The sequence below is a fragment of the Saimiri boliviensis genome, chromosome 14 (assembly GCF_048565385.1).
Source record: "Saimiri boliviensis isolate mSaiBol1 chromosome 14, mSaiBol1.pri, whole genome shotgun sequence".
NCBI classification, from domain to species: Eukaryota; Metazoa; Chordata; class Mammalia; order Primates; family Cebidae; genus Saimiri; species Saimiri boliviensis.
Window position 1 is genome coordinate 42,850,327 of NC_133462.1, and position 26,630 is coordinate 42,876,956.

At 57.4% G+C, this 26,630-nt stretch overlaps 2 protein-coding genes across 3 annotated transcripts; one reads left to right on the top strand and one right to left on the bottom strand.

Annotated features, from left to right (window-relative positions):
* The first annotated feature begins 1,310 nt into the window (after positions 1-1,310).
* Positions 1,311-16,135, top strand: TBXA2R (thromboxane A2 receptor). Its single transcript, XM_039466398.2, has 3 exons — positions 1,311-1,687; positions 9,638-10,511; positions 15,818-16,135. Exons 2-3 carry the CDS (start codon positions 9,726-9,728, stop codon positions 16,061-16,063), a joined length of 1,032 nt encoding a protein of 343 aa, XP_039322332.1. The 5' UTR covers positions 1,311-1,687; positions 9,638-9,725; the 3' UTR covers positions 16,064-16,135.
* A 1,960-nt stretch (positions 16,136-18,095) lies between these two features.
* On the bottom strand, positions 18,096-24,482 carry GIPC3 (GIPC PDZ domain containing family member 3). Of its 2 annotated transcripts, none has more exons than XM_074384804.1 (6): positions 24,218-24,482; positions 23,362-23,547; positions 23,042-23,222; positions 22,065-22,177; positions 21,704-21,798; positions 18,096-21,604 (listed from the first exon to the last, which is right to left on the bottom strand). In XM_074384804.1, the coding sequence occupies exons 1-6, from the start codon at positions 24,452-24,454 to the stop codon at positions 18,232-18,234; spliced, it is 4,185 nt and encodes a 1,394-aa protein (XP_074240905.1). In that variant the 5' UTR covers positions 24,455-24,482; the 3' UTR covers positions 18,096-18,231. The 2 variants fall into 2 exon arrangements, with proteins under 2 accessions (XP_074240905.1, XP_039322641.2); XM_039466707.2 differs by having other exon boundaries at positions 21,395-21,604; positions 21,717-21,798.
* Positions 24,483-26,630: the final 2,148 nt, after the last annotated feature.

Genomic DNA, 26,630 nt, shown 5'->3' on the forward strand with positions numbered 1-26,630 from the left:
GTCACTTCCTCTGGCCCAGCCCTGACCCCAGGGGGCTGGGACAGGCTGTATCCAGTTCTTTCTCCAGCCTAGGGCATCCCCAAGGGCTGTCCTGGCTTCAGTCTCACTTGGAGCTCAGAACTGTCCCACTGTGTAAGCTGGGACACAGAGCAGGGGTTGAGGAGCGTAACACTTGGAGATCAGGTTGGCTTCAAGGAGGAGTGGCCTTGGAGCCAGGGTTTTGTCAGATGTATAGGAGTTGGATGACCTCCTTGCCAGGGAAGAGAGAAGCTGTGTGAACCGGCTGGTGAGTCAACGGGACAGACCCTAGGGAGGGAGGCTGGGTGTGGCCAAAGGCCAGGAGGAGGAAGGATGGTGGGCGGGGTCGCGGGGGAAGGGGCTTCCGGACTCTGCTCACGGCAGGGCCGGGGCGGGGGCTGGAATCCATCCCCTTCACTCACAGCCTGGCCCAGGGGATGGGGCGAGGTGGAGTCAGGGCCAGGCCAGACTGTCCGGTCCCACTCCAGCCCTAACTCAGGTTCCTGTCTTGAGGCCCAGGGTCCCCCGTCCGCAAAGACACGGTCCCAGGCCCTGCATCCGGCGCCTTCTCAGCCATTCCGATGGGGCTCCGTCCCTCCTCCCCCAGCCCACGCTGGGGGACAGGCAGGAAAGAGTGCCCATCCCCCACTGCAGCCTCCTGGCCCCGGACCCCTCCTCCTCCTCCAAAGCCACCTCCCAGGCTCCTCCTCCAAAGGCCTTCCCGTGAAATGCCATCACCGCAGCCCTCCTGGCTCACCTGCTCTGAGACCCCCTTTCTCATTCTGCCTGTGGAGTCGGGTACAGCCCCATCCCTCTGTCCTCCCACTGCACCCCTGGAAAGGGCCTCAGATATGCCCTGCATGTATTAAGCACCTACAGTGTGCTGGCCTCCAGTGCACACAGTGAACTGGCTTGCAGTTTTGGGGTCTGGGCGCCCCGGGGAGCCCATCCGTCGGGACCTGCCCCGCCCCCTCCAGGCCTTGGGTGCTGCCCAGATGGTGAATAATGCGGGTCTGGCAGCGGGAGCGCCGGGAAGAGGCCTGGCAGGGCGGCCGGCGGCTGGAGGGGCTGAGGCTCCCAAGGAGGCGCCCCTGCCACCCCCACTTGGGCCACCGCATCCCTGCCACCTGCGGCCCGGAGGGGTCCCAACGAGTGCTGCCTTCCCCAGGAGGCCGCGGGGTGTCCCGGCGTGCTGGGGGCACCCACTGAGCCCAAGTCAGCCAGGCCCGGACCCGAGGGGCGTGGCCAGCATGGGGTGGGCGGGGCCGATGAGAGACAGCGAGAGACAAAGAGAGACAGGACGCAGAGAGACAGGGCGGAGAGACAGCTGCGGGCTGCCCGCGGCCCCCACCCGCCCCGGCTCGGCTTAGCCCCCGCGGACCCCTCCAGGCCGCGCCCCCCGGGCGTCCTGTGCCACCACGCCCTCCATCTGCGTCCCGCGGCGACGCGCCAGCGCCAGGGTCCTCTGCCGGGCCCGCCCCTGGCCGTGACTCAGTTTCCCCGGAAGGCCCCACAGAAGCCTGGCTTTCCCCTCCCTCCGCCCGTCCCCGCGCCTGGCCCCAGCCTGGGCGCCCGCAGATCTGCCTGCTCAGCTCCGGACGGCGCCGGGACCCCCTGCGCGCAGGACCCAGCCAGGTGGGGGCCCCGCAGAGCAAGGGAGTCTCCGCAGGTGAGGGGGCCCCGCGGCTCCGCGCTCCGGACGGGACGCGCCGCTCTGGTGTGAGCCGGGCTGCCGGGCGCATCCGGCGCTGGCCCTGCCCTGCTGTGGGTGTGTGCCAAGGCCCGCCGTGACAGCCGCCAGGTGCCAGGTGTCCCCTGTGTGGTCCAGCGGGTGGCACGGTGCCCCAGGCCTGCACCGGGCGCCCAGGCGGCTGGGTCTGGGTGCCGCCCAGGCCGATTCTGTGAGGGGGGCTCTGTGGTCTCTGTGGGGCCACTTGGCTGTGAATGGGCGGGGGCCTGCAGCCGGGGAGGGGGCCGGGCCCTGGGTGTGGCGGGGAGTGAGTGGTCTGCGCAGCTGAACCTTGTGTTGGGGAGGGAACCGCGCGTAGCTCTGGTTGTGTGTCTGTGTCTGCCTGTCTGGTGGCTGTGTGTGTGTGACCGTGTGTTCGTTTGTTTCTGCCTCAGAGTCTGTGACTGTTTACCATTGTGTTCATCTGTGTGTCTTTCTGTGTGTGTGTGTATGTCTGTGCATCTGTTGTTTCTGCCTGTGTGTCTGTGTGTTTTTGTGTGTCACATTTCTGCCCGTGTCTGTGTGTGTGTCTGCGTGTGTGTCTGGGTCTGTGTGTGGCTGTCTGTGAATGTGTCTGTGTGTGTCTGTGTGTGTGTCTGTGTCTGGCTGTGTCTGTGTGTTTCTCTGTGTGTGTTTCTGTGTGTGTCTGTGTGTGTCTGGCTGTGTGTGTGGCTGTGCGTGTATGTGTGTGCATCTGTGTGTGTCTGTGTGTCTCTGTGTGTGTGTATGTGTGTCTGCGTGTGTCTGGCTGTGTCTGTGTGTGTATGGCTGTGTGTGTGTGTGTGCATCTGTGTGTGTCTGTGTGTCTCTGTGTGTGTGTATGTGTGTCTGTGTGTGTCTGGCTGTGTCTGACTCTGTGTGTGTGGCTGTGTGTGTGTGTGTGCATCTGTGTGTGTCTGTGTGTCTCTGTGTGTGTGTATGTGTGTCTGCGTGTGTCTGGCTGTGTCTGTGACCGTGTGTGTGTGGCTGTGTGTGTGTGTGTGTGCATCTGTGTGTGTCTGTGTCTGTGTCTCTGTGTGTGTGTATGTGTGTCTGTGTGTGTGTCTGTGAATGTGTGTCTGTGTGTGTGTCTGTGAATGTGTATGTGTGGCTGTGTGTATCTGTGTGTGTCTGTGTGTCTGTGTGTGTGTGTCTGTGTGTGTCTGTATGTGTGGGGGGGGGCTGTGAATATGTGTGTGTCTGTGTGTCTGTGTGTCTGTGTCTGTGTCTGTGTGTGTCTGTGTGTGTGCACGTCTGGCTGTCTGTGTGTCTTTGGTGCGGCGGCCTGAGGTTCATGTCGTTGGAATCACCGTAACCCGTGGTCCATCAGCCACCAGCTGCCCAGCCTGGGTCCCGCCCCCCAGCCCCCTGCAGGCCCCTGTGTGAAGAAGGCTCCCTGCGTGCTCCCTGGGGGCGTGCCCACTGGAGAGATGGGGAAACCGAGGCTCACAGGGTGGCCTGGCTGGCTGGGAAGCCCCCGCCCTGCACCCTCTGGACTGGGGACCCTGTTGGTGTCACAAACAGGAAATGTTCCCGGAAACGGAGCTCTGTGGTGAAGGGCGGTGGGCCCCGCAGGGTGTGGAGTGTGTCTGCCCCGGCGGTGCGGGGTCCACGCTCAGGGCCTTCACACCCACAGCAGGCATGGGAGGGTCTGGCCTGGCCCCTGACGTTTCAGGCCCAGAAGAACCCTGTGGATTCAAGGTCTGAGGCCGACCGGGGTGACAGGGAGGCTCGGGGCTCCTGCCCGGCTGCCTGGGCACCCTGCAGGGAGGTGAGCTGTGAGGTCAGCGCAGGCGCCCTGCAGAGGTGAGAGCCAGGCAGGCCTGGGCTAAGCGTGCGTGGGGATCGGAATCTCACCCCATTGCACAGAGTGGGGAAACTGAGGCCCGGCAAGGTGGAGCCCCAGCCTGGCAGTGGCAGATCGCAGACTAGGGCCTCCAAGCCTGTGTAGCGGGGGCTGGGGCGGGCCAGGCCGTGGGACAGGCAGGCAGTGCCCGCCGGCAGGGTGGGGGGTGAGGAGAGGGGACTTGCTGAGAAATGGATGGATGCTGAGGGGACACGCTCCAGTGGGGGGGAGGAGGAGGGCGGGGCTTTGAGGATGGAGGACAAGCTGGCAGCCACGCATGGGTGAGCCAGGCCGGGTGCCCACGCCCAGCCTAGCACCCAGGCCTCAGGAAACAGTGACAGAGCCCTCCCGTCCCACTCCCCGCAGGCATGGCGGGTCCCCTGGCAGGGGCGGCATCCGGGGACAGAGAACTCACCATCTGCCTTCCAGAAAGCAGCCAGGAGCTAGGGCTGAGATTTCTGGAACCCGGGACCCAGCCAAACTCCCATCAGAGTTACAGAACATCAGCCTCTGGGGATTCTAGAATAGTGAGGCCTCCTGGATTCCAGAACTGGAAGCTCGTTAGAATTCCAGAACCCTGGGCCAGAGCTCGGTTCTCAGGCTGCAAAATTCTGGACTTACTCAGCGTGGAAGAGGGCTCTTGGGTCCACACCTCCCCCCAGACACAGGGACCGTCATTTTCCCAAAACCGCATAGTGCTGCTGTAGTCCCCTGCTTCGTGGGGGCCCTGCCACCCCTCCTGGCCAACGTGGGAGGGAAGGGAGGCTGTCAGGTCCCCTGTCGGCCTCCTTGCCTGGAGAACCTGAGACAGTTGCTCTCACCTGAACCCAGCATGGGGAGTGGAGGCGGGGGGACTGGAAACCGCCATCTATGGCCAGAAGGACTCAGTATCAGTTTCCAGACTCCCGGGGCCAAGAGCCTTTGCGCCCAGCAGAGAGAGGTGTGTGACCTCCAGTGAGTAGAGTGCAGTGTGGTCAAGGAGACCATGAGACCCAGCAGGGACTGGAGGCTACTCCGGGCAGAGGCTGTGGCCGGGGCGGTGGCCGCAGGGACAGCTGACGTCCCAGGAATGTTCAGAAACACGTACCAGCTCTCAAGGGAGGACCGCCCTGTCCAGGGGAAATCCCAATCCCAGGCGGCAAAGCAGCACGGGGTGGAGGGCGATGATTGCCAGAGGCCGCGAGGAGCACCCCCCACACCGCCTCATCGGCGCTCCAGGCCTCAGTTTCCCCTCTGGAAGCCCCGCCTCCCACCAAGGCGGCAGTGGCCTTAGCTGGCCACCCCGGAAGGGAGCTCAATGCCGCTGTCAGGAGCTGTGTAATTTATGAGTCTGGATAAAGCGTAGCCAAGCCCAGCATCTGGGCCACAGACACCCATCTGGCCGCTCCGGACGCGTGAACCCTGCGACCCCGCAAGCCAGGGGCCTCTGGGCCAGCGTGCACTGAGCGTGACTGTGGTGTGCTGAGCACTGCACGTGGGCAACCTCATTCCCATCACCAGAACGCTTTTCTTTGTTGTTTTTGGGTTTCGCTCTTGTCACCCAATCCGGAGTGCGGTGGCGAAATCACAGCTCACCACAACCTCTGCCTCTCAGGTTCAGGCAGTTCTCCTGCCTCAGCCTCTGGGTTCAAACGATTCTCCTGCCTCAGCCTCCCAAGTAGCTGAGATTACAGGTGTGCACCACCACGTCCAGCTAATATTTGTATTTTTAGTAGAAACGGGGTTCTCCATGTTGGTCAGGCTGATCTCAAACCCCCAACCTCAGGTGATCCGCCGGCCTCAGCCTCCCAAAGTGCTGGGATTACAGGCGTGAGCCACATCAGTCCCATTTTACAGGAAGAGAAACTGAGGTTTACAGCAGAAACATGCCAAATCCAAGGTCAATGAGAGGACATACAGCAAAGCCAGGCGTCCAATCTAGTCTGACCAACTTTTAAGAAAATGCCAGGCGGGGCACGGTAGCTCGCACCTGTAGTCCCAGCACTTGTGGAGGCCAAGGCAGGAGGATGGCTGGATCCCAGGAGGTCGAGGCCGCAGTGAACCGAGACTGTGCCACTGCACTCCAGCCTGAGCCACAGAGCCAGACTCCACCTCTAAGAAATAAAAAAATAAGTAAAATCTCAGATCCACTCCAGCCAGGTGTCACGACCTTAGACAAGCTACTTAACCTCTCCCTGCCTCAGTTTCTCCATCTGCAAAATGAGGATCCTAATGGGACCTTTTTGGTTTTTATTTATTTATTTACTTTTTTCTGAGATGGAATTTTGCTCTTGTTGCCCAGGCTGGAGTGCAGCGGCGCCATGTCAGCTCACTGTAACCTCCACCTCCCAGGTTCAGCAGATTCTCCTGCCTCAGCCTCCGGAGTAGCTGGGATCACAGGCGCGCACCACCACACCCGGCTGATTTTTGTGTATATATATTTTTTGGTAGAGACGGGGATTTGCCACGTTGGTAAGGCTGGTCTCGAACTCCTGACCTCAGGTATCCGCCCACCTTGGCCTCCCAAAGTGCTGGGTGTGAACCACCGCACCTGGCACTCATAGGACCTTTTTGAGCCTTAACTGCCTGGAACCTCCATCTCGAAAACAGTCCCCTTCCCCCACCTTTGCCCACCTGGTCCCCTCTGGTGTAGCCTCTCTCCTGCCCAAGGATAACTTGGGGGTGTGCCAGGGCGACAGGCAGGAGACCCAGGTTACATCCTGGCCTCCTGGGTGACTTTACACCCAGTCACCGCTCTCTGGACTTTGACATCCTCCGTGGGGTGTCGGGAGCTGGTTTGGGTTTTTTGTCTTGTTTTTTCTTTCTTTCTTTCTTTCTTTCTTTCATGAGATGGAGTCACGCTCTGTCGCCAGGCTGGAGTGCGGTGGCACCATCTCGGCTCACTGCAACCTCTGCCTCCCAGGTTCAAGCGATTCTCCTGCCTCAGCCTCCCGAGTACCTGGGGTTACAGGCACCTGCCACCACGCCCGGCTACTTTTTGTATTTTTAGTCAAGATGAGGTTTCAGCATGTTGGCCAGACTGGTTTTGAACGCCTGACCTCGGATGATCCTCCCACCTTGACCTCCCGAAGTGCTGGGATTACCGGTGTGAGCCACTCCACTTGGCTGGAGCTGGATTTTGAAGCATCGTACTTTAGTTTTACTTTACTCATCACATCTGGCCCCGTTTTTTGTTTTTTGGGTTTGTGTTTTTTTGAGACAGGAGTGCAGCGGCACAATCATAGCTCACTACGGCCTTGACATCGGGGCTCAAGCGATCCTCCAACCTCAGCCTCCCGAGTCCCTGGGATGACAGGCAAATGCCACTACAGCCAGATGCTTTTTTTTTTTTTTTTTTTTTCAAAGATGGGATCTCCGGCCGGGCGCGGTGGCTCAAGCCTGTAATCCCAGCACTTTGGGAGGCCGAGGCGGGTGGATCACGAGGTCAAGAGATCGAGACCATCCTGGTCAACATGGTGAAACCCCGTCTCTACTAAAAATACGAAAAATTAGCTGGGCATGGTGGCGCGTGCCTGTAATCCCAGCTACTCGGGAGGCTGAGGCAGGAGAATTGCCTGAACCCAAGAGGCGGAGGTTGCGGTGAGCCGAGATCGCGCCATTGCACTCCAGCCTGGGTAACAGAGCGAAACTCCGTCTCAAAAAAAAAAAAAAAAAAAAGATGGGATCTCATTATGTTGGCCAGGCTGGTCTCAAACTCCTCACCTCAAGTGATCCACCCACTTTGGCCTCCCAAAGTGCCGGGATGAGAGTGTGAGCCACCGCACCAGGACTGGGTCCGATTTTGTTGTGTAGGGTGGCTGGGCATGAGCCCCACACCGGGGAACCGGTCTCCTCCCACCGCTGTCTACAGCCTGTCCCTGGGGAACCTCACTCCAAAGAAGCTGTGTTTTCTGTTCCCAGAATAGAACTGGATTTCAGGGTCTATTTCTTATTATAAAAGTGACACCACGAAAATGGAGAAAAAAAGGCTGTGTGCGATAGCTCCCGCCTGTAATCCCAGCACTTTGGGAGGCTGAGGCGGGTGGATCACCTGAGGTTGGGAGTTCAAGACCAGCCTCACCAACATGGTGAAACCCCGTCTTTTAAAAAAAAAAAAAAAAAAATACAAAAATTGGGGTAGGCGCGGTGGCTCACGCCTGTAATCCCAGCACTTTGGGAGGCCGAGGCGGGTGGATCACGAGGTGAAGAGATCGAGACCATCCTGGCCAACATGGTGAAACCCCGTCTCTACTAAAAAAAATACAAAAATTAGCTGGGCGTGGCGGTGCACACCTATAGTCCCAGCTACTCGGGAGGCTGAGGCAGGAGAATGGCTTGAACCGGGAGGCGGAGGTTGCAGTGAGCCGAGATGGCGCTATTGCACTCCAGCCTGGCGCCTGGCGACGGTGTGAGACTCTTGTCTCAAAAAAAAAAAAAAAAAAAAGGAGAAAAAGGAATCCACACATTTCTCACATGTGGGGACAAAAGATCCCCTGGGTCCCCCTAAAATGCCAACGAGCTTGGGCCACTCACACCTAACATTCACCACACATTGTGACTCGAAGTTGACCTCAGAGCCCCGGTGAGAACCAGAGACTCTTGGCCAGCTGCTGTCTACCCACCCTCCCTCCTGACACTGGACAGGGTCTCGCTCTGTCTCCCAGGCTGGAGTGCAGTGGCGCGATCACAGCTCACTGCAGCCTCGACCTCCCGGGCTCAAGCGATCCTCCCACCTCAGCCTCCCGAATAGCTAGGACCATAGACACACATGATGCCAGGCTAATTTTTGTATTATTTGTAGAGACGGGGTCTTGCTACATTGCCCAGGCTGGTCTTGAACTCCTGGGCTCAGGTGATCCTCCTGCCTTAGCCTACTGTGGAGGCTTGAGCCACCATACCCAGCCAGTGTCAGAATTTCTGTTTCACAATGGCTGAAATGTGTTCCGGTGTCCGCGATCTGCCCAGGGCTTTGATAGGTGACTAATGGGGAAACTGAGGCACAGAGCGTCGCAGTCACTTGCCTGAGGTCACATAATGAGCACCAGGGCTAGAGTTCGAATCTAGGGCTCCTCAGCCCATCTCTGGGACCCACAAATACTTCCTGGTGTCCTCCAGGGACCCCGGAAAACATGGCCTTGGTCTTTACCCTTGACAAGTCCAGAGGTAGTAAGAGCACAGTGGTGGACCTCATCGCAGGAACAGTGAGAATACTCTCTGGGTGGAGACGGAGCTAAGTCGGGAAAGGCTTCCTGAAGGAGGCAATATCTGGGGCCAGGAGTTCAAGACCAGCCTGGGAGACATAGTGAGACCCTGTTTTTACAAAAAATAAAAATAAAAATTTAGCTAAGCATGGTGGTGCAGCCCACCTGTAATCCCAGCACTTTGGGTGGTTGAGGCAGGAGGATCACTTGAGCTCAGGAGTTCAAGACCAGCCTGGGCAACACAGGGAGACACCACCCCACTCCGTTTCTACCAAAAAATGAAAATAAGAAATCAGCCAGGTAGGCCGGGCGCGGTGGCTCACGCCTGTAATCCCAGCACTTCGGGAGGCCAAGGCAGGTGGATCACACGGTCAAGAGATCGAGACCATCCTGGTCAACATGGTGAAACCCCGTCTCTACTAAAAAAATACAAAAAATTAGCTGGGCAAGGTGGCGTGTGCCTGTAATCCCAGCTACTCAGGAGGCTGAGGCAGGAGAATTGCCTGAACCCAGGAGGCGGAGGTTGCGGTGAGCTGAGATCGCGCCATTGCACTCCAGCCTGGGTAACAAGGGTGAAACTCCGTCTCAAAAAAAAAAAAAAAAGAAAAGAAATCAGCCAGGTAGAGTGGTCCATGCCTGTAGTCCCAGCTATTTGGGAGGCTGAGATGGAAGGATCATGTGGGTCCAGAGGTTGAGGCTACAGTGAGCCTTGATGGCACCATGGCACTCCAGCCTGGGTGACAGAGCAAGACTCTGTCTCAAAAACAACCAAAAACAAGGAAGGGATATTTGAGTTGGGGCATTGAAGGTTGTATAGGAGTTCACCAGAGCTACTTAAACTGAAAGGCAGAATTACAAGCAAATCTTCTTTCTCTTGCCTCTCAGGTGTGGTGTGCCTGAACCAGTGCCAGCTAGCCCCGTCTGCAGCCTCGGCCTGATGGCGTGGTGACTGATCCCGCAGGGCTCCGGAGCCATGTGGCCCAACGGCAGTTCCCTGGGGCCGTGTTTCCGGCCCACAAACATCACCCTGGAGGAGCGGCAGCTGATCGCCTCGCCCTGGTTTGCCGCCTCCTTCTGCGTGGTGGGCCTGACCTCCAACCTGCTGGCCCTGAGTGTGCTGGCGGGCGCGCGGCAGGGGGGCTCACACCCGCGCTCCTCCTTCCTCACCTTCCTCTGCGGCCTCGTCCTCACCGACTTCCTGGGGCTGCTGGTGACCGGCATCATCGTGGTGTCGCAGCACGCCGCCCTCCTGGAGTGGCACACCCTGGACCCCAGCTGCCGTCTCTGCGGCTTCATGGGCGTCGTCATGGTCTTCTTCGGCCTGTGCCCGCTGCTGCTGGGGGCCACCATGGCCTCGGAGCGCTACCTGGGCATCACCCGGCCCTTCTCGCGCCCGGCGGTCACCTCGCAGCGCCGCGCCTGGGCCACCGTGGGGCTGGTGTGGGCGGCCGCGCTGGTACTGGGCCTGCTGCCCCTGCTGGGCGTGGGCCGCTACACCGTGCAGTACCCGGGCTCCTGGTGCTTCCTAACGCTGGGCGCCGAGCCCGGGGACGTGGTGTTCGGGCTGCTCTTCGCCATGCTGGGCGGCCTCTCGGTCGGACTGTCCTTCGTGTTGAACACGGTCAGCGTGGCCACCCTGTGCCATGTCTACCACGGGCAGGAGGCGGCCCAGCAGCGCCCCCGGGACAGCGAGGTGGAGATGATGGCCCAGCTCCTGGGGATCATGGTGGTGGCCAGCGTGTGTTGGCTGCCCCTGCTGGTGAGTGGCGAGGCCCTGCGGGGTCCTGCTACCCCCCTGACCGGGCCTCCGGTCACCCAGCGTGGATATAAATCCTGGTGATGGGCCAGGCTCGGTGGCTCACACCTGTAATCTCAGCACTTTGGGAGGCCAAGGCGGGAGGATCGCTTGAGGCCAGGAGTCCGAGACCAGCCTGGCCAACATGGTGAAACCCCATCTCTACTAAAAAGACAAAAATTGGCCTGGCGCAGTGGCTCAAGCCTGTAATCCCAGCACTTTGGGAGACCAAGGCGGGTGGATCACGAGGTCGAGAGATCGAGACCATCCTGGTCAACATGGTGAAACCCCGTCTCTACTAAAAATACAAAACATTAGCTAGGCATGGTGGCACGTGCCTGTAATCCCAGCTACTCAGGAGGCTGAGGCAGGAGAATTGCCTGAACCCAGGAGGCGGAGGTTGTGGTGAGCCGAGATCGCGCCATTGCACTCTAGCCTGGGTAACAAGAGCGAAACTCCGTCTCAAAAAAAAAAAAAAAAAAAAAGCAAAAATTAGCCAGACACAGTGGCAGGTGCCTGTAATCCCAGCACCTTGAGAGGTCAAGGCAGGAGGATCCCTGGAGCCTAGAGATCCAGGCTGCAGTGAGCTGTGATCGCACCACTGTATTCCAGCCCAGGCAACAGAGTGAGACCCTGTCTCAAAAGAAAAAAAAAAAAAATAAAGCCGGGCGCGGTGGCTCACGCCTGTAATCCCAGCACTTTGGGAGGCCGAGGCGGGTGGATCACGAGGTCAAGAGATCGAGACCATCCTGGTCAACATGGTGAAACCCCGTCTCTACTAAAAATACAAAAAATTAGCTGGGCATGGTGGCGTGTGCCTGTAATCCCAGCTACTCAGGAGGCTGAGGCAGGAGAATTGCCTGAACCCGGGAGGCGGAGGTTGTGGTGAGCCGAGATCGCGCCATTGCACTCCAGCCTGGGTAACAAGAGCAAGACTGTCACACACACACACACACACACAGACGCACACACAAACACAGACATACACACACACACACACACCTGAAAGCCGCCACAGGAAACACATAAATGAGTGGGCGTGGCTGCAGCCAATAAAACGTTACTGATGGTTGGATGCTGACATTTGAATTTCATGTCGTTTTTACGTCACTCAATTTTTGCCTCTATTTTTTTTTCCTCTAAGCATTTAAACATGGAAAGACATTCCTAGAAAAAAACCCAACAGGCCAGGCACAGTGGCTCACACTTGTAATCCCAGCACTCTGAGAGGCTGAGGCAGGCAGATCACCCAAGGTCAGGAGTTCAAGACCAGCCTGGCCAACATGGTAAAAACCATACAAAAATTTTGGTGGTTTTTTGTGTGAGCGTGGTGGCAGGCGCCTGTAGTCCCAGCTACTCGGGAGGCTGAGGGATGAGAATTGCTTGAGCCCGGGAGGTGGAGGTTGCAGCGGGCCGAGATTGTGCCACTGCACTCCAGCCCGGGCGACAGAGCAAGACTCCATCTCAGAAAAAAGAAAAAAGAAAGAAAGAAAAAGAAACAAAACAAAACAAAACAAAACCAGAAAAGCAAAAACCCAAAGCAAGTGTCAGGCTGGATTTGGCCCATGGGTCAACCCTTACTCTAAACCCTCCCATGGCTCCCTATTGCCCTATGAAGAACATTCTCACAGGCACTTCCTGCAGACAAACCTGGCCCACTCCCATTTGCCCTTCAGTGACTTCCGCAGGCTGGGTCAGGAACCTCCTCGGGGCTCTGACCCTACTTTCCCGTCACAGCTTGCCTGCCCCATGCTGTAACCCCTGGGCCGGGTGTCCATCTCCTGACCGGACTGTGAGCCTATGACGGTGTGTCCTGGGACTCTCTTGGCCACTGTTCTGTCCTCAGCTTCACCCAGCATACAGTAGGTGCTCAGGAAATGATTTTCTTTATTTATTTTATTTATTTAATTTTTTTGAGACGGAGTTTCGCTCTTGTTACCCAGGCTGGAGTGCAATGGCGCGATCTCGGCTCACCGCAACCTCCGCCTCCTGGGTTCAGGCAATTCTCCTGCCTCAGCCTCCTGAGTAGCTGGGATTACAGGCACACACCACCATGCCCAGCTAATGTTTTGTATTTTTAGTAGAGACAGGGTTTCACCATGTTGACCAAGATGGTCTTGATCTCTTGACCTCGTGATCCACCCGCCTCGGCCTCCCAAAGTGCTGGGGTTACAGGCTTGAGCCACTGCGCCCGGCCTGGAAATGGTTTTAATATAGCAATGCATTCTAATGTAATATAAATTATTTTGGCCGGGCGCGGTGGCTCACTCCTCTAATCCCAACACTTTGGGAGGCCGAGGCAGGTGGATCACTTGAGGCCAGGAGTTCGAGACCAGCTTGGCCAAAATGGTGAAACACCATCTCTATTAAAAATGCATGGCTCAAGCCTGTAATCCCAGCACTTTGGGAGGCCGAGGCGGGTGGATCACGAGGTCAAGAGATCGAGACCATCCTGGTCAACATGGTGAAACCCCGTCTCTACTAAAAATACAAAAAATTAGCTGGGCATGGTGGCACATGCCTGTAATCCCAGCTACTCAGGAGGCTGAGGCAGGAGAATTGCTTGAACCCAGGAGGCGGAGGTTGCGGTGAGCCGAGATTGCGCCATTGCACTCCAGCCTGGGTAACAAGAGCGAAACTCCGTCTCAAAAAAAAAAAAAAAAAAAAAAAATGCAAAGAGTTAGCTGGGCGTGGTGGTGGGCACCTGTAATCCCAGCTGCTCAGGAGACTCAGGTGGGAGGATTACTTGAACCTGGGAGGCAGGGGTTGCAGTGAGCTGAGATCGCACCACTGCACTGCGGCCTGGGTGACAGAGCCAAACTCCATCTCAAAAAAAAAAGTATATGTATAAATTTATTTCATGTTATTTTATTCTGAGACGTAGTTTTGCCTCAGCCTCCCACGTAGCTGGGATTACAGGCGCCTGCCACCACACCCGACTAATTTTTGTATATTTTAGTAGAGACGGCGTTTCACCACGTCGGTCAGGCCGGTCTTGAACAAATTATTTTAATATAATGTAAATGTTAATTACCTAATTGTATGATATATATATCAATAACAGGCAACATAATTATGAACAATAATTTTATTATATATTATAATTTGTAAATGGCATTCTTATTTTAAATATTTATTTTAAAATATAACTTAAAAAATTTTCCCATCAATCCTGATCTATAGATAAATATAATTTTTATCGTTTAAAAATTTTAGGCTCAGGCCGGGCGCGGTGGCTCAAGCCTGTAATCCCAGCACTTTGGGAGGCCGAGGCGGGTGGATCATGAGGTCAAGAGCTCAAGACCATCCTGGTCAAAATGGTGAAACCCCGTCTCTACTAAAAATACAAAAAATTAGCTGGGCATGGTGGCGCGTGCCTGTAGGCCCAGCTATTCAGGAGGCTGAGGCAGGAGGATTGCCTGAACCCAGGAGGCGGAGGTTGCGGTGAGCCGAGATCGCGCCATTGCACTCCAGCCTGGGTAACGAGCAAAACTCCATCTCAAAAAAAAAAAAATTTTAGGCTCACACCGGTAACCTCAGCACTCTGGGAGGCCAAGGTGGGCAGATCACCTGAGGTCAGGAGTTTGAGACCAGCCTGGCCAACATAGAGAAACCCCATCTCTCCTAAAAATACAAAAAAAATTAGCTGGGCGTGCTGGCGGGTACCTGTCATCCCAGCTACTCGGGAGGCTGAGGCAGGAGAATCGCTTGAACCCGGGAGGTGGAGGCTGCAGTGAGCCGAGATCACAACACTGCACTCCAGCCTGGGTGACAAGAGCAAAACTCCATCTCAAAAAAATAAATAAAATAAAAATGAAAATATTATTTATTTATTTTGAGACAGGATCTTTCTCTGTCACCCAGGCTGGAGTGTGACCATGCCCGGGTAACTTTTTTATTTATTTCTACCTTTTGTAGGCGTGGGATCTATATTGCCCAAGCTGGTCTTGAACTCCTGGGCTCAAGTGATCCTCCCCACTGACCTGCACTGACCTGGGATTACAGCTGCGACCCACTGCCTAGCTAAGAGTGTGCTAATTTATGGTCCCAACTTGCCTGAGGTCACCCAGCAATGCAGTAACAGAGTACACACTGGTCAGGCATGGTGGCTCACGCCTGTAATCCCAGCACTCTGGAAGCCTGAGGTGGGCGGATCACTTGAGGTCAGGAGTTCAAGACCAGCCTGGCCAACGTGGTGAAACTCAGTCTCTACTAAAAATACAAACATTAGCCAGGCGTGCTGGCAAGCACCTGGAGTCCCAGCTACTCAGGAGGCTGAGACAGAAGAATCACTTGAACCTGGGAGGCGGAGGTTGCAGTGAGCTGAGATCATACCACTGCACTCCAGCCTGGGCGACAGAGCCAGACTCTGTCTAAAAATTAAATTATATATTAAAAAGGCTGGGCACGGTGGCTCATGCCTGTAATCCAAGCACTCTGGGGGCCGAGGCGGGAGGATCACCTGAGGTCGGGAGTTCAAGACCAGCTCGACCAACATGGTGAAACCCCATCTTTTTTTTTTTTTTTTTTTTTGAGACAGTTCCGCTCTTGTTACCCAGGCTGGAGTGCAATGGCGTGATCTCGGCTCACCGCAACCTCCGCCTCCTGGGTTCAGGCAATTCTCCTGCCTCAGCCTCCTGAGTAGCTGGGATGACAGGCACGCGCCACCACGCCCAGCTAATTTTTTGTATTTTTAGTAGAGACGGGGTTTCACCATGTTGACCAGGATGGTCTGGATCTCTTGACCTCGTGATCCACCCGCCTCGGCCTCCCATAGTGCTGGGATAACAGGCTTGAGCCACCTCGCCCGGCCATCCCATCTTAAAAAAAAGAAAAAGAGACCGGGCGCGGTGGCTCAAGCCTGCAACCCCAGCACTATGGGAGGCCGAGGCGGGTGGATCACGAGGTCAAGAGATCCAGACCATCCTGGTCAACATGGTGAAACCCCGTCTCTACTAAAAATACAAAAATTAGCTGGGCATGGTGGCACGCGCCTGTAGTTCCAGCTACTCGGGAGCCGGAGGCAGGAGAATTGCTTGAACCCAGGAGGCAGAGGTTGCGGTGAGCCGAGATCGCGCCATTGCACTCCAGCCTGGGTAACAAAAGCGAAACTCCGTCTCAAAAATAAATAAATAAATAAATAAAATACAAAGAAAAACAAATTAAAAAACAGAGTGCACCTTGGAACTCAGGGGATAGAAGGTGCTGGGCAGGCACGGGGCCGGTGGGGCTGCAGGCGGGGTCCTGACCGATAGCTTTGCCCTCTGCAGGTCTTCATTGCCCAGACGGTGCTGCGGAGCCCGCCTGCCATGAGCCCTGCGGGGCAGCTGTCCCGCGCCACGGAGCAGGAGCTGCTCATCTACCTGCGAGTGGCCACGTGGAACCAGATCCTGGACCCCTGGGTGTACATCCTGTTCCGCCGCGCCGTCATCCGGCGCCTGCAGCCTCGCCTCAGCACCCGGCCCAGGTCGCTATCCCTCCAGCCCCAGCTGACGCAGGGCTCCCGGCTGCAGTAGGAACGGGAAGGAGCGCCCCTCCCGCGCATCCCCGAGGAGCCCTGGGTCCCCTCCGACGGCCCATCTGCCTGTTCTGAGGGTCTCAAAGCTGGGGGTGCTGGATGGACAGTGGGCAGCAGCAGCAGGGTTCGGGGCTGACCCCAATCCAAACCAGGGACCCGCAACCCCTCCCCGATCCTTTTACCAAGATCTCTCCCTCCCTCGTCCCCCTTTTCCCACCCAGAGCTCCCACCCCTCCTCTGCTCTCCTCCCAACCCCAGGAAGGGCATGGGGACATTGGCAGAGGGTCTTGCCTTGCTGTTTTTTTGTGAGACAGAGTCTTGGTCTGTCACCCAGGCTGGAGTGCAGTGGCGTGATCTCCCCTCACTGCAACCTCTGCCTCCCAGGTTCAAGCGATTCTTCTGCCTCAGCCTCCCAAGTACCTGGGATTACAGGTGCCCGCCACCACAGCCGGCTAATTTTTGTATTTTTAGTAGAGACAGGGTTTCGCCATGTTGGCCAGGCTGGTCTTGAACTTCTGACCTCCAGTGATCCTCTCACTTCGGCCTCCCAAAGTGCTGGGATTACAGGTGTGAGCCACCATGCCCAGCCCCCCTTTTTTTTTTTTCTTTAGGAGATGGAGTCTCACTCTGTGGCCCAGGCTGGAGTGCAGTGGCACGATCTCAACTCACTGCAACCTCCGCCTCCTGGGTTCAAGCAATTCTTGTGCCTCAGCCTCCCGAGCAGCTGGGACCCCAGGTGTGCACCACCGCACCCGGCCTTGCGTTGCTCTGTGACCCTGAATTTGACCTGCTCGCTGGGTTACAGTTGCTTCCTTTTGAATCCCCAACTGGGAAGCCTGTGTCCAGAACACCCCCTTCTCTTGCCAAAATATATCTCTGTCTTTGGTTTTATTTTCCTTTGGGTCCAAAAGCCATCAGTCTCTGGGGTTTTGTGCACGGGACCTCCCCCGGGGCAGAGGAGGGCAGGGCTGGGGAGGCTGCGGAGGGACAGAGGGGAAGTGGCTGCTCCTCCCCTTGTAGATGGCGTGTTCCCTAGTCACCCGATGGGCGGCACTGCCTAGAATTCTTCCAGGAACCTGCAGCGGGAGGGCTACAGGTTAGTCCTGGAATCTGCATTCAAACCACCCTTGAATCTACATATTTTATTTAGTTAGTTTGAGACGGTCTTGCTCTGTCACCAGGCTGGAGTGCACTGGTACAATCTCGGCTCACTGCAACGGCCACCTCCCCAGTTTCAGCGATTCTCCTGCCTCAGCCTCCCAAGTAGTTGGGGACTACAGGCCCGGCTAATTTTTGTATTTTTTAGTAGAGACGGGATTTCACCGTCTCGATCTCTTGACCTCGTGATCTGCCCGCCTCAGCCTCCCAAAGTGCTGGGATTACAGGAGTGACCCACTGCGCCCGGCCAGGAATTAAAAGTGGGTGGGCTGGGCACGGTGGCTCACGCCTGTAATTCCAGCACTTTGGGAGGCCGAGGCCAGCGGATCACGAGGTCAAGAGATCGAGACCATCCTGGCCAACATGGTGAAACCCCGCCTCTACTAAAAATACAAAAAATTAGCCAGGCGTGGGGGTGCACGCCTGTAATCCCAGCTACTTGGGAGGCTGAGACAGGAGAATCGCTTGAACCCGGGAGGCGGAGGTTGCAGTGAGCTGAGACTGTGCCCTGCCTCCAGCCTGGGTGACGGAGTGAGAGTCTGTATTGGAAAAAGAAAGGACCAGCGTCTGGGTCTTCATGGAGCACCCCTCGTGTGCAGGCACGGAAGCTCATGCCCATGTGGTGCTTAATGACATGCTTGGTACATAGTAGGTGGTCAGGAGGTGCTCAGCGTAGTTTCAGCCAGCAGCCCCAGCCCCCCATCTCCACGTTCCCCTAATTCCCCACAAAATGGCACACCAGGCTGCAGAGATGGGAGGCGCCTTTATTCACCACGAGCCTCGGGGTCCATGTGGAGCATGCTGTGTCCTCCCTCCTCTTCCCTCCCAGGACCTGGATGTGAGCCAGGCCCGCTGAAACCGAAGCCCCTGATTCCACCACCGTACCCCGCCCCCACCCCCGCCACTGCCTGCTGGGAATATAAGGTCACTTGCTGCTTCCGGGGGAACCAGCTGAGAGGGACAGGAGAGGATGGGAATGACAGGAACCAGGGCTGAGTCACCCCCAGTCTACAGCCCCCTGTAGTCATGGAGGGGTCCTGGTTCCCCCAGAGTCGGGGAAGGGGCAGGAGCCAGTGCTGGGGACTCAGAAGGGAGGGAACTCAGGAGGGCTGCCCTGGGGGTGGGGCTAAGAGAGACAGATATGGTGGGTAGGGTGGACTTCTGGGGTCCCAGCTCAGGCTTTGGGGGGAGGGCTGGCTTCTGGGGGGTTGAGGAGGGCTGTGGCTGAGGGGCCAGGTAGCAGGCTGGGGGTGAGCCCGGAACGGGGCCAGGGCTGACCTGGGTACCATGGGCCTGATCACGGGGCTGAGGCAGAGACTGGGGGGCTCTGGGGGGTGGGCCTGGGGGCTGAGGTCGGGCTGGGGCAGGGGCCTCAAGCTGAATTCTAGGGTCAAGGCCAGGGGTCTGTGAGCAGAGCCCATTTCTAGGGCTCAGCCAGATTCTTGAACTGGTATGAGTGCTGGAGCTGGACTGGGTTCCAGAGCTAAGGTGGGCTCCGGGGCTGGGCTGAATTCTGGAGCTCGTCTGCGTTTCTGAGCTGAGCCCGGTCTCAGCGCTGGTCTGGGTTCTGGAGCCAAGGTGGGCTCCAGGATCGGGCTGAATTCTCGAGCTGGTCTGGGTTTCAGAGCTGGACTGAGTCCCAGGACTGACGTGGGTTCTAGAACTGAGCTGGGTTCCAGAACTAAGCTGACTTCCAGAGCTGGCTTGAATTCTTGAACTTAACTGGGTCCCAGAGCTAGGCTGACTTCCAGAGCTGGTCTGCTTCCCAAAGTCCAGTTGAATACCAGAGCTGTCTGGGGTTGTGGTCTGGAGCTGGTATCTAGAACCTGGCAGGGTTCTAGAGGTGAGTTGAGTCCCGGAGGTTGGTTGAGCTCCTGGGTAGCGCTGGATCCTGGAGCTGGGCCTGCTGTCGGAACGAGACAGGGCCGCAGAGCGTAACTCTGTTGCTGCAATGACCTGGGTCCCAGGACTAGATTGGACTCCAGAGTTTACCTGGATTCTAGAATTTGGCTGGATCTCAGCCCCTGTCTGTGTTTTGGAGCTGGCTGGGATTTCAGAACCAGTCTGTGCTGCAGAACGGAGATGAGCTCTAGACTTGGCTGCAGTGCCTGGGCTGGGCTGAGCTCTGGAGCTTGGCCAGGCCTCGAAATTAGTCTGAGTCCCAGAAGCAAACTGCATTCTAGAGCTGATCCGCGTTCTGCCGGGAGAGCGTGGCTCAGCACCGAGCTGTGTGCTGGAGCTGGGCCCTGCTTCCGAGATGGACAGCGTTCCAGAGCTGGTCTGAATCCTGGAGTTGGACCTGGTTGTAGCATTAGGTGAGGTTCTAGAGCTGGGCTCAGTCTCAGAGCTGGAATCATCACTGGAGCTGCACGGGGCTGCAGGAAAGGGATGGGTACTTGCATGCAGCTGGGTTTTAGAGCAGGGCTGGGGTTGGAATCTGGACCGTGCAGCTGCATGGGTCTGGGTTTCTGAGCTGGTATGAGTTCTTGAATACAGTTCAATTTGGGAACTGTCTATGAATCCTGAGCTGGCTGGGGTTCCGGAGGTGGGCTGCTTCATGAATCTCACATGGGTTCCAAAATTAACTGGGGTTCTGGAGCTAGACTGAGAGTCCAGAGTTCCAGAGTCCGCTCGAGTATTCCAGCACGGCTTGGCTTCCGAGCTAGCCTGGATTCTGGAACCGGGATTCGTCTCCAAGCTGGCCTGGGTCTTAAAATTTGTCTGCATTCCAGAGCTCGGCTTGATGTCAGGGCTCAGCTGGATTCTAGAGATGAGCTTCATCTCAGAGCGGACCTGGGTTCTGGGCTTGCGCTTGGAGTCAGGTTTGGTTTCAGAGCTTAGCTTCGTCTTGGAGCTGGGCTTGGTCTCAGACTCGGTCTGAGTTCTAGAACAGGGCTTGGTCTCAGAGCTGGGCTTGGTCTGAGAGTTATTCTGGGTTGTAGAGAAGGGCTTGGTCTCAGAGCTCTTCTGGGTTCTAGAGCTGGGCTTGGTCTCAAGGCTGGCCTGAGTTCTAGAACAGGGCTTGGTCTCAATGTTGGGCTTGATCTTAGAGCTCAGCTGAGTTCTAGAGCTGGGTGTAGTCTCAGAACTCATCTGGGTTCCAGAGCTGGGTGTGGCCTCAGAGCTCATCTGGGTTCTAGAGCTGGGCCGGGTCTCAGAGCTCATCTGGGTTCTAGAGCTGGGTGTGGCCTCAGAGCTCATCTGGGTTCTAGAGCCAGGCCAGGTCTCAGAGCTCATCTGGGTTCTAGAGCTGGGTGTGACCTCAGAGCTCACCTGGGTTCTAGAGCTGGGCTGGGTCTCAGAGCTCACCTGGGTTCTAGAGCTGGGCTGGGTCTCAGAGCTCACCTGGGTTCTAGAGCTGGGTGTGACCTCAGAGCTCATCTGGGTTCTAGAGCTGGGCTGGGTCTCAGAGCTCTTCTGGGTTCTAGGGCTGGGTGTGACCTCAGAGCTCACCTGGGTTCTAGAGCTGGGTGTGACCTCAGAGCTCACCTGGGTTCTAGAGCTGGGTGTGACCTCAGAGCTCATCTGGGTTCTAGAGCTGGGTGTGACCTCAGAGCTCATCTGGGTTCTAGAGCTGGGCCGGGTCTCAGAGCTCATCTGGGTTCTAGAGCTGGGCTGGGTCTCAGAGCTCATCTGGGTTCTAGAGCTGGGTGTGGCCTCAGAGCTCATCTGGGTTCTAGAGCTGGGCTGGGTCTCAGAGCTCATCTGGGTTCTGGAGCTGGGCTTGGCCTCAGAGCTGGTCTGAGTTCTAGAACAGGGGTTGGTGTCAGTGCTGGGCTTGGTCTCAGAGCTCATCTGAGTTCTAGAGCTGGGCTTGGTCTCAGAGGCGAACTGAGTTTTAGAACAGGGCTTGGTCTCAGAACTCATCTGGATTCTAGAGCTGGGCATGGTCACAGAACTCATGTGAGTTCTAGAGCTGGGCATGGTTTCAGAGCTCATCTGGGTTCTAGAGCTGAGCTTTGTCTCAGGGGTGGCCTGGGCTCTAGAATAGGGCTTGGTCTCCATGCTGGGCTTCGTCTCAGAGCTGGTCTGGACGCTAGCACAGAGCTTGGCCTCAGATCTAGGCTGGATTCTAGAGAAGGGCAGGGTTCTGGAGCTGGGGTGGGGCTCCCAACTAGATTGGGTTCTAGAAAGGAACTTGGCCTCCAAGCTGGGCGGGGTTCTGGAGCAGGGCTGGGGGAGGGGGCTGGGCTCCGGGCTGGGGCTGGGCTGGGGCCCCCCGGGGCAGGCTAGCCGCAGGCCTCCCTGGCCTCTCCAATGGCGGCCCACACCTCCACCACAAACTCGTCGGGGAAGGCGAACTCGCCCAAGACGGAGTCTAAATGGCGTGCAAACTCCTGGGCACTGTCTGTCTTCTTGGACGTCTCCACCATGGTGGACGCTGTGGGCCATGCCGGAGGGGTGGTCAGCGCGGGCACTTCCCTCTGGGACCCTGCCTCCTCCCACGGGCCGCCCTCCCCCGCAGGGCCCCCCGGCTTACCCTGGCCCCTTACCCAGCTCGGGGTCCCGAATGCCCATGTAGCTTTCCAGCAGGTCATCAACCTTCCGAGAAGCCTCCTCCTCAAACTCACTGGGCTGGAGGCACCAGGGCGGGAAGTCGGGGTGAAAACCCTCGGATCCCTCGAGCCCAGCCCCCTCCGACCCCACCCCTGAGGGAAGAGTGGGCTGGACCCTCACACCAGTCAGTGGTGCTGGTACCAACATCACTGCCTCATCTTTCAACGAGGACCCATTTTGCAGGCAGAGAAACCGAGGCTGTGAGGTCTTGTCTAAGGCCGCACTGACTCGGCGGCAGAGCTGTGGGGGCAGAAGCCTTGGAAGAACCCCCCCACCTCACTCACCGCTTCCTCCACCGTGGCGGCCCCCCCAGAACGAAGCCGCAGGGTCTCCCTCCCGCTGCTCACTTTCGTCTCTACGGGACATTTGCTGGACCGACTTCTCTGGCCGATCATATCTTGAGAAAACAGTGAGCGGATGGCCATGAGTTCTGAGTGGACCCACATCTTTGTAAACCCTGGGAGGCCACCAGCCGAGCCTTTCTAGAATCTTCCTCCCCTTCAAAGTCCTCTTTATATCTGTGTGGCGAATCTCCAGAGACCCATTCAAGATTCTGCTCTTCCCATCCCCAGCAAACTAAACCACAAGTCCAGGATGAGCCGCTGTAATGGAGCAGGCGTAGAACTAACCCCAGGTCGGGCACAGTGGCTCAAGCCTGTAATCCCAGCACTTTGGGAGGCCGAGACGGGTGGATCACGAGGTCAAGAGATCCAGACCATCCTGGTCAACAGGGTGAAACCCCGTCTCTACTAAATATACAAAACATTAGCTGGGCGTGGTGGCGCGTGCCTGTAATCCCAGCTACTCAGGAGGCTGAGGCAGGAGAATTGCCTGAGCCCAGGAGGCGGAGGCTGCGGTGAGCCGAGATCGCGCCATTGCACTCCAGCCTGGGTAACAAGAGCGAAACTCCGTCTCAAAAAAAAAAAAAAAGGAAACCATTACCATATTCTCATTCTCTAGGACGCAGCATGACCTCAAAGTGCTACTTTAAAAGCTCCCAGCCGGGCTGCAGAGTGGTTCTGGACGCCCCCTCCTCCCAGGTTGGGGGAGTCTCTTTACCCAGTCTTTCCCCCCTCCCTCCCCCACAGACTGACTCCATGACAGTCTATTAATAGAAATGACCTACTGTCTCTGACACCCTGCCAGAAGTCCTCGGCCTGCACCGGATGCACCTAGAACCTTCCAGCCCGTCCCATCCCCGACCCACCTCCCCCCCACGCACCAGTAGAACTCATCTGGGAAGCGCTCCCGCCCGCCTCACCGAAGGCCCTCTTGGGCTGCACCAGCCTCAGGGTGAAGGGCTGGGACTTGGGAAGCTCCCGGAGCATCTTGGCCACCTCGTAGTGGCGGCAGCCCACGATGGAGTGGTCGTTGATGGCTTCGATGCTGTCTCCCACGCACACCGCCTCGATCCGGTTGATGATACTGCCTTCCTTGATTCTCTGCGGGGACCCAGAGCTACTGGCCGGGCAACACCAGCCACCCGCCCCGGATCCCCAGAACCCACATAGACCTAGAGGGGAGAGGAGGGGCAGTGGCTGGACCCCAGGAAGCCACCCGTCCAGCCCTCCCCCCAGGTACCTTGATGAAGGCGTAGCCGGCCCCGTTGTCCGTGATGGTCAGCCCCAGGGCGTCCTCTGTTTTAGTGACCTCCACCTCCTTGGTCTCGCCTCGCACGTGGGCGAAGATGAAGTCCTCCAGGCCTATCTGACCTCCTAGGAGCTTCTGCATGTCCACTTTGTGGCTGTTGAGGGTGCAGAATAAGATCTTTCCCCCGGGGGGAGAGGGAGCCTGGAGTTAGGACACGCGTCCCCCACGCAGCGCCCTGTCTATGCAGGCCCCTCCCTGCCTCCAGCAACCAGGAGCCTAGCCCATGGCAAAGGGCAGGGCATGGGACCCCCAGAATGGAGAGGAGGGAGAAGGAGGCTTCCGGCAGGTCGAGTCCCCTGTCCAGACCCCCGGCCCTCCAGCCCCCAGACCTCCAGGTTTAATCTGCTAGCGCCCCCTGGGAGATGCAAACCCAACGAACCTGGATTGGATAAACGCCCAGGACCCCTCCAACCCCCACCCCACCGCGACCTCAGACTTCCCACCTTTAAGGCGGGGGGCACCTGGAACCCCAGACCCCAGCTATGTTCAGGAAGCACAGAGGCGCGTTTCTGAGAGCTGCTGGGATCCGCTCCAAGCCAGGTCTGCGCAGGGGATTTTCTGGAGTATCTAGGGGTCCCCTAGCCCTAAGACCTGCCCATCTTTTGCGGGGCCCTGGGGGTGTGGCACCCCGGGACCTGAGGGCTGTCTCTCTGAGATCCGGCGATTACGCGGCCACCCCGACGTGTGGAATCTGGGGATCTGGGGTCTCCCGTCCAGGGTCCAAGCTCTCCCCACCCCTCACCCCATTACGCGGGTGGCCTCGGGCGCGGGTGTCCGGGAGGCTTACCTCAGTGGGTGCGATCCCGAAGGCCTCAGCGATCTTGGCGTACAGCTCGCGGACGTTGGTGAAGCCCTCGATCTTGCCCGTGGGGCTCCCGTGCGCCAGCTGCGTGCGGAAGACCAGGCGCGGGCGGGCGCGGGGTGCGGCCGGGGGCTCCGAGGGCGAGGGCGAGGGCGGGGGCGCGGGCGCGGGCGCGCGCGGGGTCTCGGCTCCCCGGGCCTCGCGGGCTGCTGCGCTCTCCATGGCGGGAGAAGCTCGGCCACCTACCGGGCCCTCGCCGCCGCCGCCGGATCCGCGGCTTCCTGCAGCCTCCCCTCCCCCGGCCCAGGGCGCGACAGCCGAGACGCCCTGGTAAGGGGATCCGGGAACCCGAGCCGCCCGGGAAGGAGACACCGTGTCCAGGTGAGTGCGCAGGGGTGAGTCGGGCCCCAGGTGTCCGGGCCCTGCCAGGGCCAGCTGCGCCCTACCCGGGGATACCAGCAGTCTCGTGGGGAGGCGGGGGCGCGCCTCAGCCCAGAACCCTGGAAGAACAGAGACCTCAAATAAGGACAGGGACAGGCCGGTGTGGTGGCTCAGGCCTGTAATCCCAGCACTTTGGGAGGCCGAGGCGGGTGGACCACCTGAGGTCAGGAGTTCGAGACCAGCCTGGGCAACATGGTGAAACCCGGTCTCAACTAAAAAAATACAAGATTTAGCCAGGTGTGGCGGGCGCCTGTAATCCCAGCTAATCAGGAGGCTGAGGCAGGAGAATTGCCTACAGCTGGGAGGCAGAGGTTAAAGTGAGTTGAGATGGCGCCACTGCACTCCAGCCTGGGCGACAGAGCAAGACTCTGTCTCTATATAAATAAATAAGAAACATGATGAATTTTTTTGTACAGCTGGGATATCACTATGTTGCCCAAGCTGGTCTCAAACTCAAAACCGGGAGGTTGAAGCCACCCTCCAGCCTTGGCCTCCCAAAGTGCGAGGATTAGAGATGTCAACCACTGTGCCCAGCCTCTCCCCAGCACATTTAAAGCTACCATCTGATGTATCAGATATTTTATTTTTTGAGACCGGGTCTCTCTCTCCCACCCAGACTGGAGTGCAGTGGCACGATCTTGGCTCACTGCAACCTCTGCCTTCCCAGTTCAAGCAATTCTCCTTCCTCAGCCTCCCAATTAGCTAGGATTACAGGCACCTGCCACCACGCCCGGCTAATTTTTGTATTTTTAGTAGAGGCGGGGGTTTCACCATGTTGGCCAGGCTGGTCTCAAACTCCTGACCTCAAGGGATCCTGCCACCTCAGCCTCCCAAAGTGCTGGGATGACAGGTGTGAGCCACTGCGCCCGGCTGATATTTTATTGCATTTCGTGTCCTGTTTCTCTCCAGGACTGGAGGAATGTCAGCTCTAGGAAGAGCTCCGGGGGTTGTTCCCCTGATGTGTCCCCATGCCCAGTGCCCAGTGCCTGGCACACAGCGGGTGCTCAGTGATCTTTGGTGAGGAATGAATGAATGTCCAGGTCATAGATGGAGAAGGAGATCCCAGGCACCAGGAGGCATTGGTAAAACTCCGCTGGAATGCAATGCCAGAAACACCTATGCATCCGTCAAATTCCTACCCAGGAATGTTGGCTCAATAAACAGCTGCCCTGCTTGCAGGGGTGAGCCCTACAGCAGAGCCAGACACAGCCTCCACCCGGGAGGAGCCTCACAAACCAAACACGGGTAGAGAAAAGCAGGTGGCAGAAGGGTTTGAACAATGTAAGAAAGTTTATGTAAGGCCGGGTGTGGTGGCTCATGCCTGTAACCCTAGCACTTTGAGAGGCTGAGGGGGGCAGATGGCTTGAGGCCAGGAGTTCGAGACGAGCCTGGACAACATGGTGAAAGCTTATCTCTACTAAAAATACAAAAATTAGTCAGGTGCGGTGGGGCGTGCCTGTAATCCCAGCTACTCGGGAGGCTGAGGCGGGAGAATTGCTTGAACCTGGAGGCGGAGGTTGCGGTGAGCCGAGATCGCGCCACTGCACTCCAGCCTGGGCAACAGAGTCAGACTCTGTCTCAAAAAAAAAAAAAAAAAAAAAAAAAACCTGTATGTAAAGTATAAACTTTAGCAAAACATGCTGCAAGCTATGACATGGATGAATCTTGAGGACATCACGCTCAGTGAGAGAGAAGCCACGGGAGTCTCAGTGAGACACGAAAGGCCACATAGCGTGTGATCTCATTTCTATGAAATGTCCAGGGCAGACTCATCCACGCAGACAGGAAGGGGATAACGGGGGTGTCAGGAATCGGGGAGGGGATGGGGAGTGACTGTTGATGGAGACAGGGCTTCCTCTGGGAGTGATGGAATGTTCTGGAATTAGAGGTGATGGTTGCACAGCTTTTTTTTTTTTCTTCCTGAGACAGACTCTTTAATTACTCTGTCTTCCAGGCT

Excerpts from the sequence above, each read along its gene's own strand:
- TBXA2R (XM_039466398.2), top strand. The coding sequence starts at position 9,726 with ATGTGGCCCAACGGCAGTTCCCTGGGGCCGTGTTTCCGGCCCACAAAC. Across the intron at positions 10,512-15,817 it reads TGTGTTGGCTGCCCCTGCTG|GTCTTCATTGCCCAGACGGT; the intron begins GTGAGTGGCGAG and ends TGCCCTCTGCAG.
- GIPC3 (XM_074384804.1), bottom strand. The coding sequence starts at position 24,454 with ATGGAGAGCGCAGCAGCCCGCGAGGCCCGGGGAGCCGAGACCCCGCGC. Across the intron at positions 23,548-24,217 it reads TCGGGATCGCACCCACTGAG|ATCTTATTCTGCACCCTCAA; the intron begins GTAAGCCTCCCG and ends CCCGGGGGAAAG. Across the intron at positions 21,605-21,703 it reads GAGCTGGGTAAGGGGCCAGG|CGTCCACCATGGTGGAGACG; the intron begins GTAAGCCGGGGG and ends CATGGCCCACAG.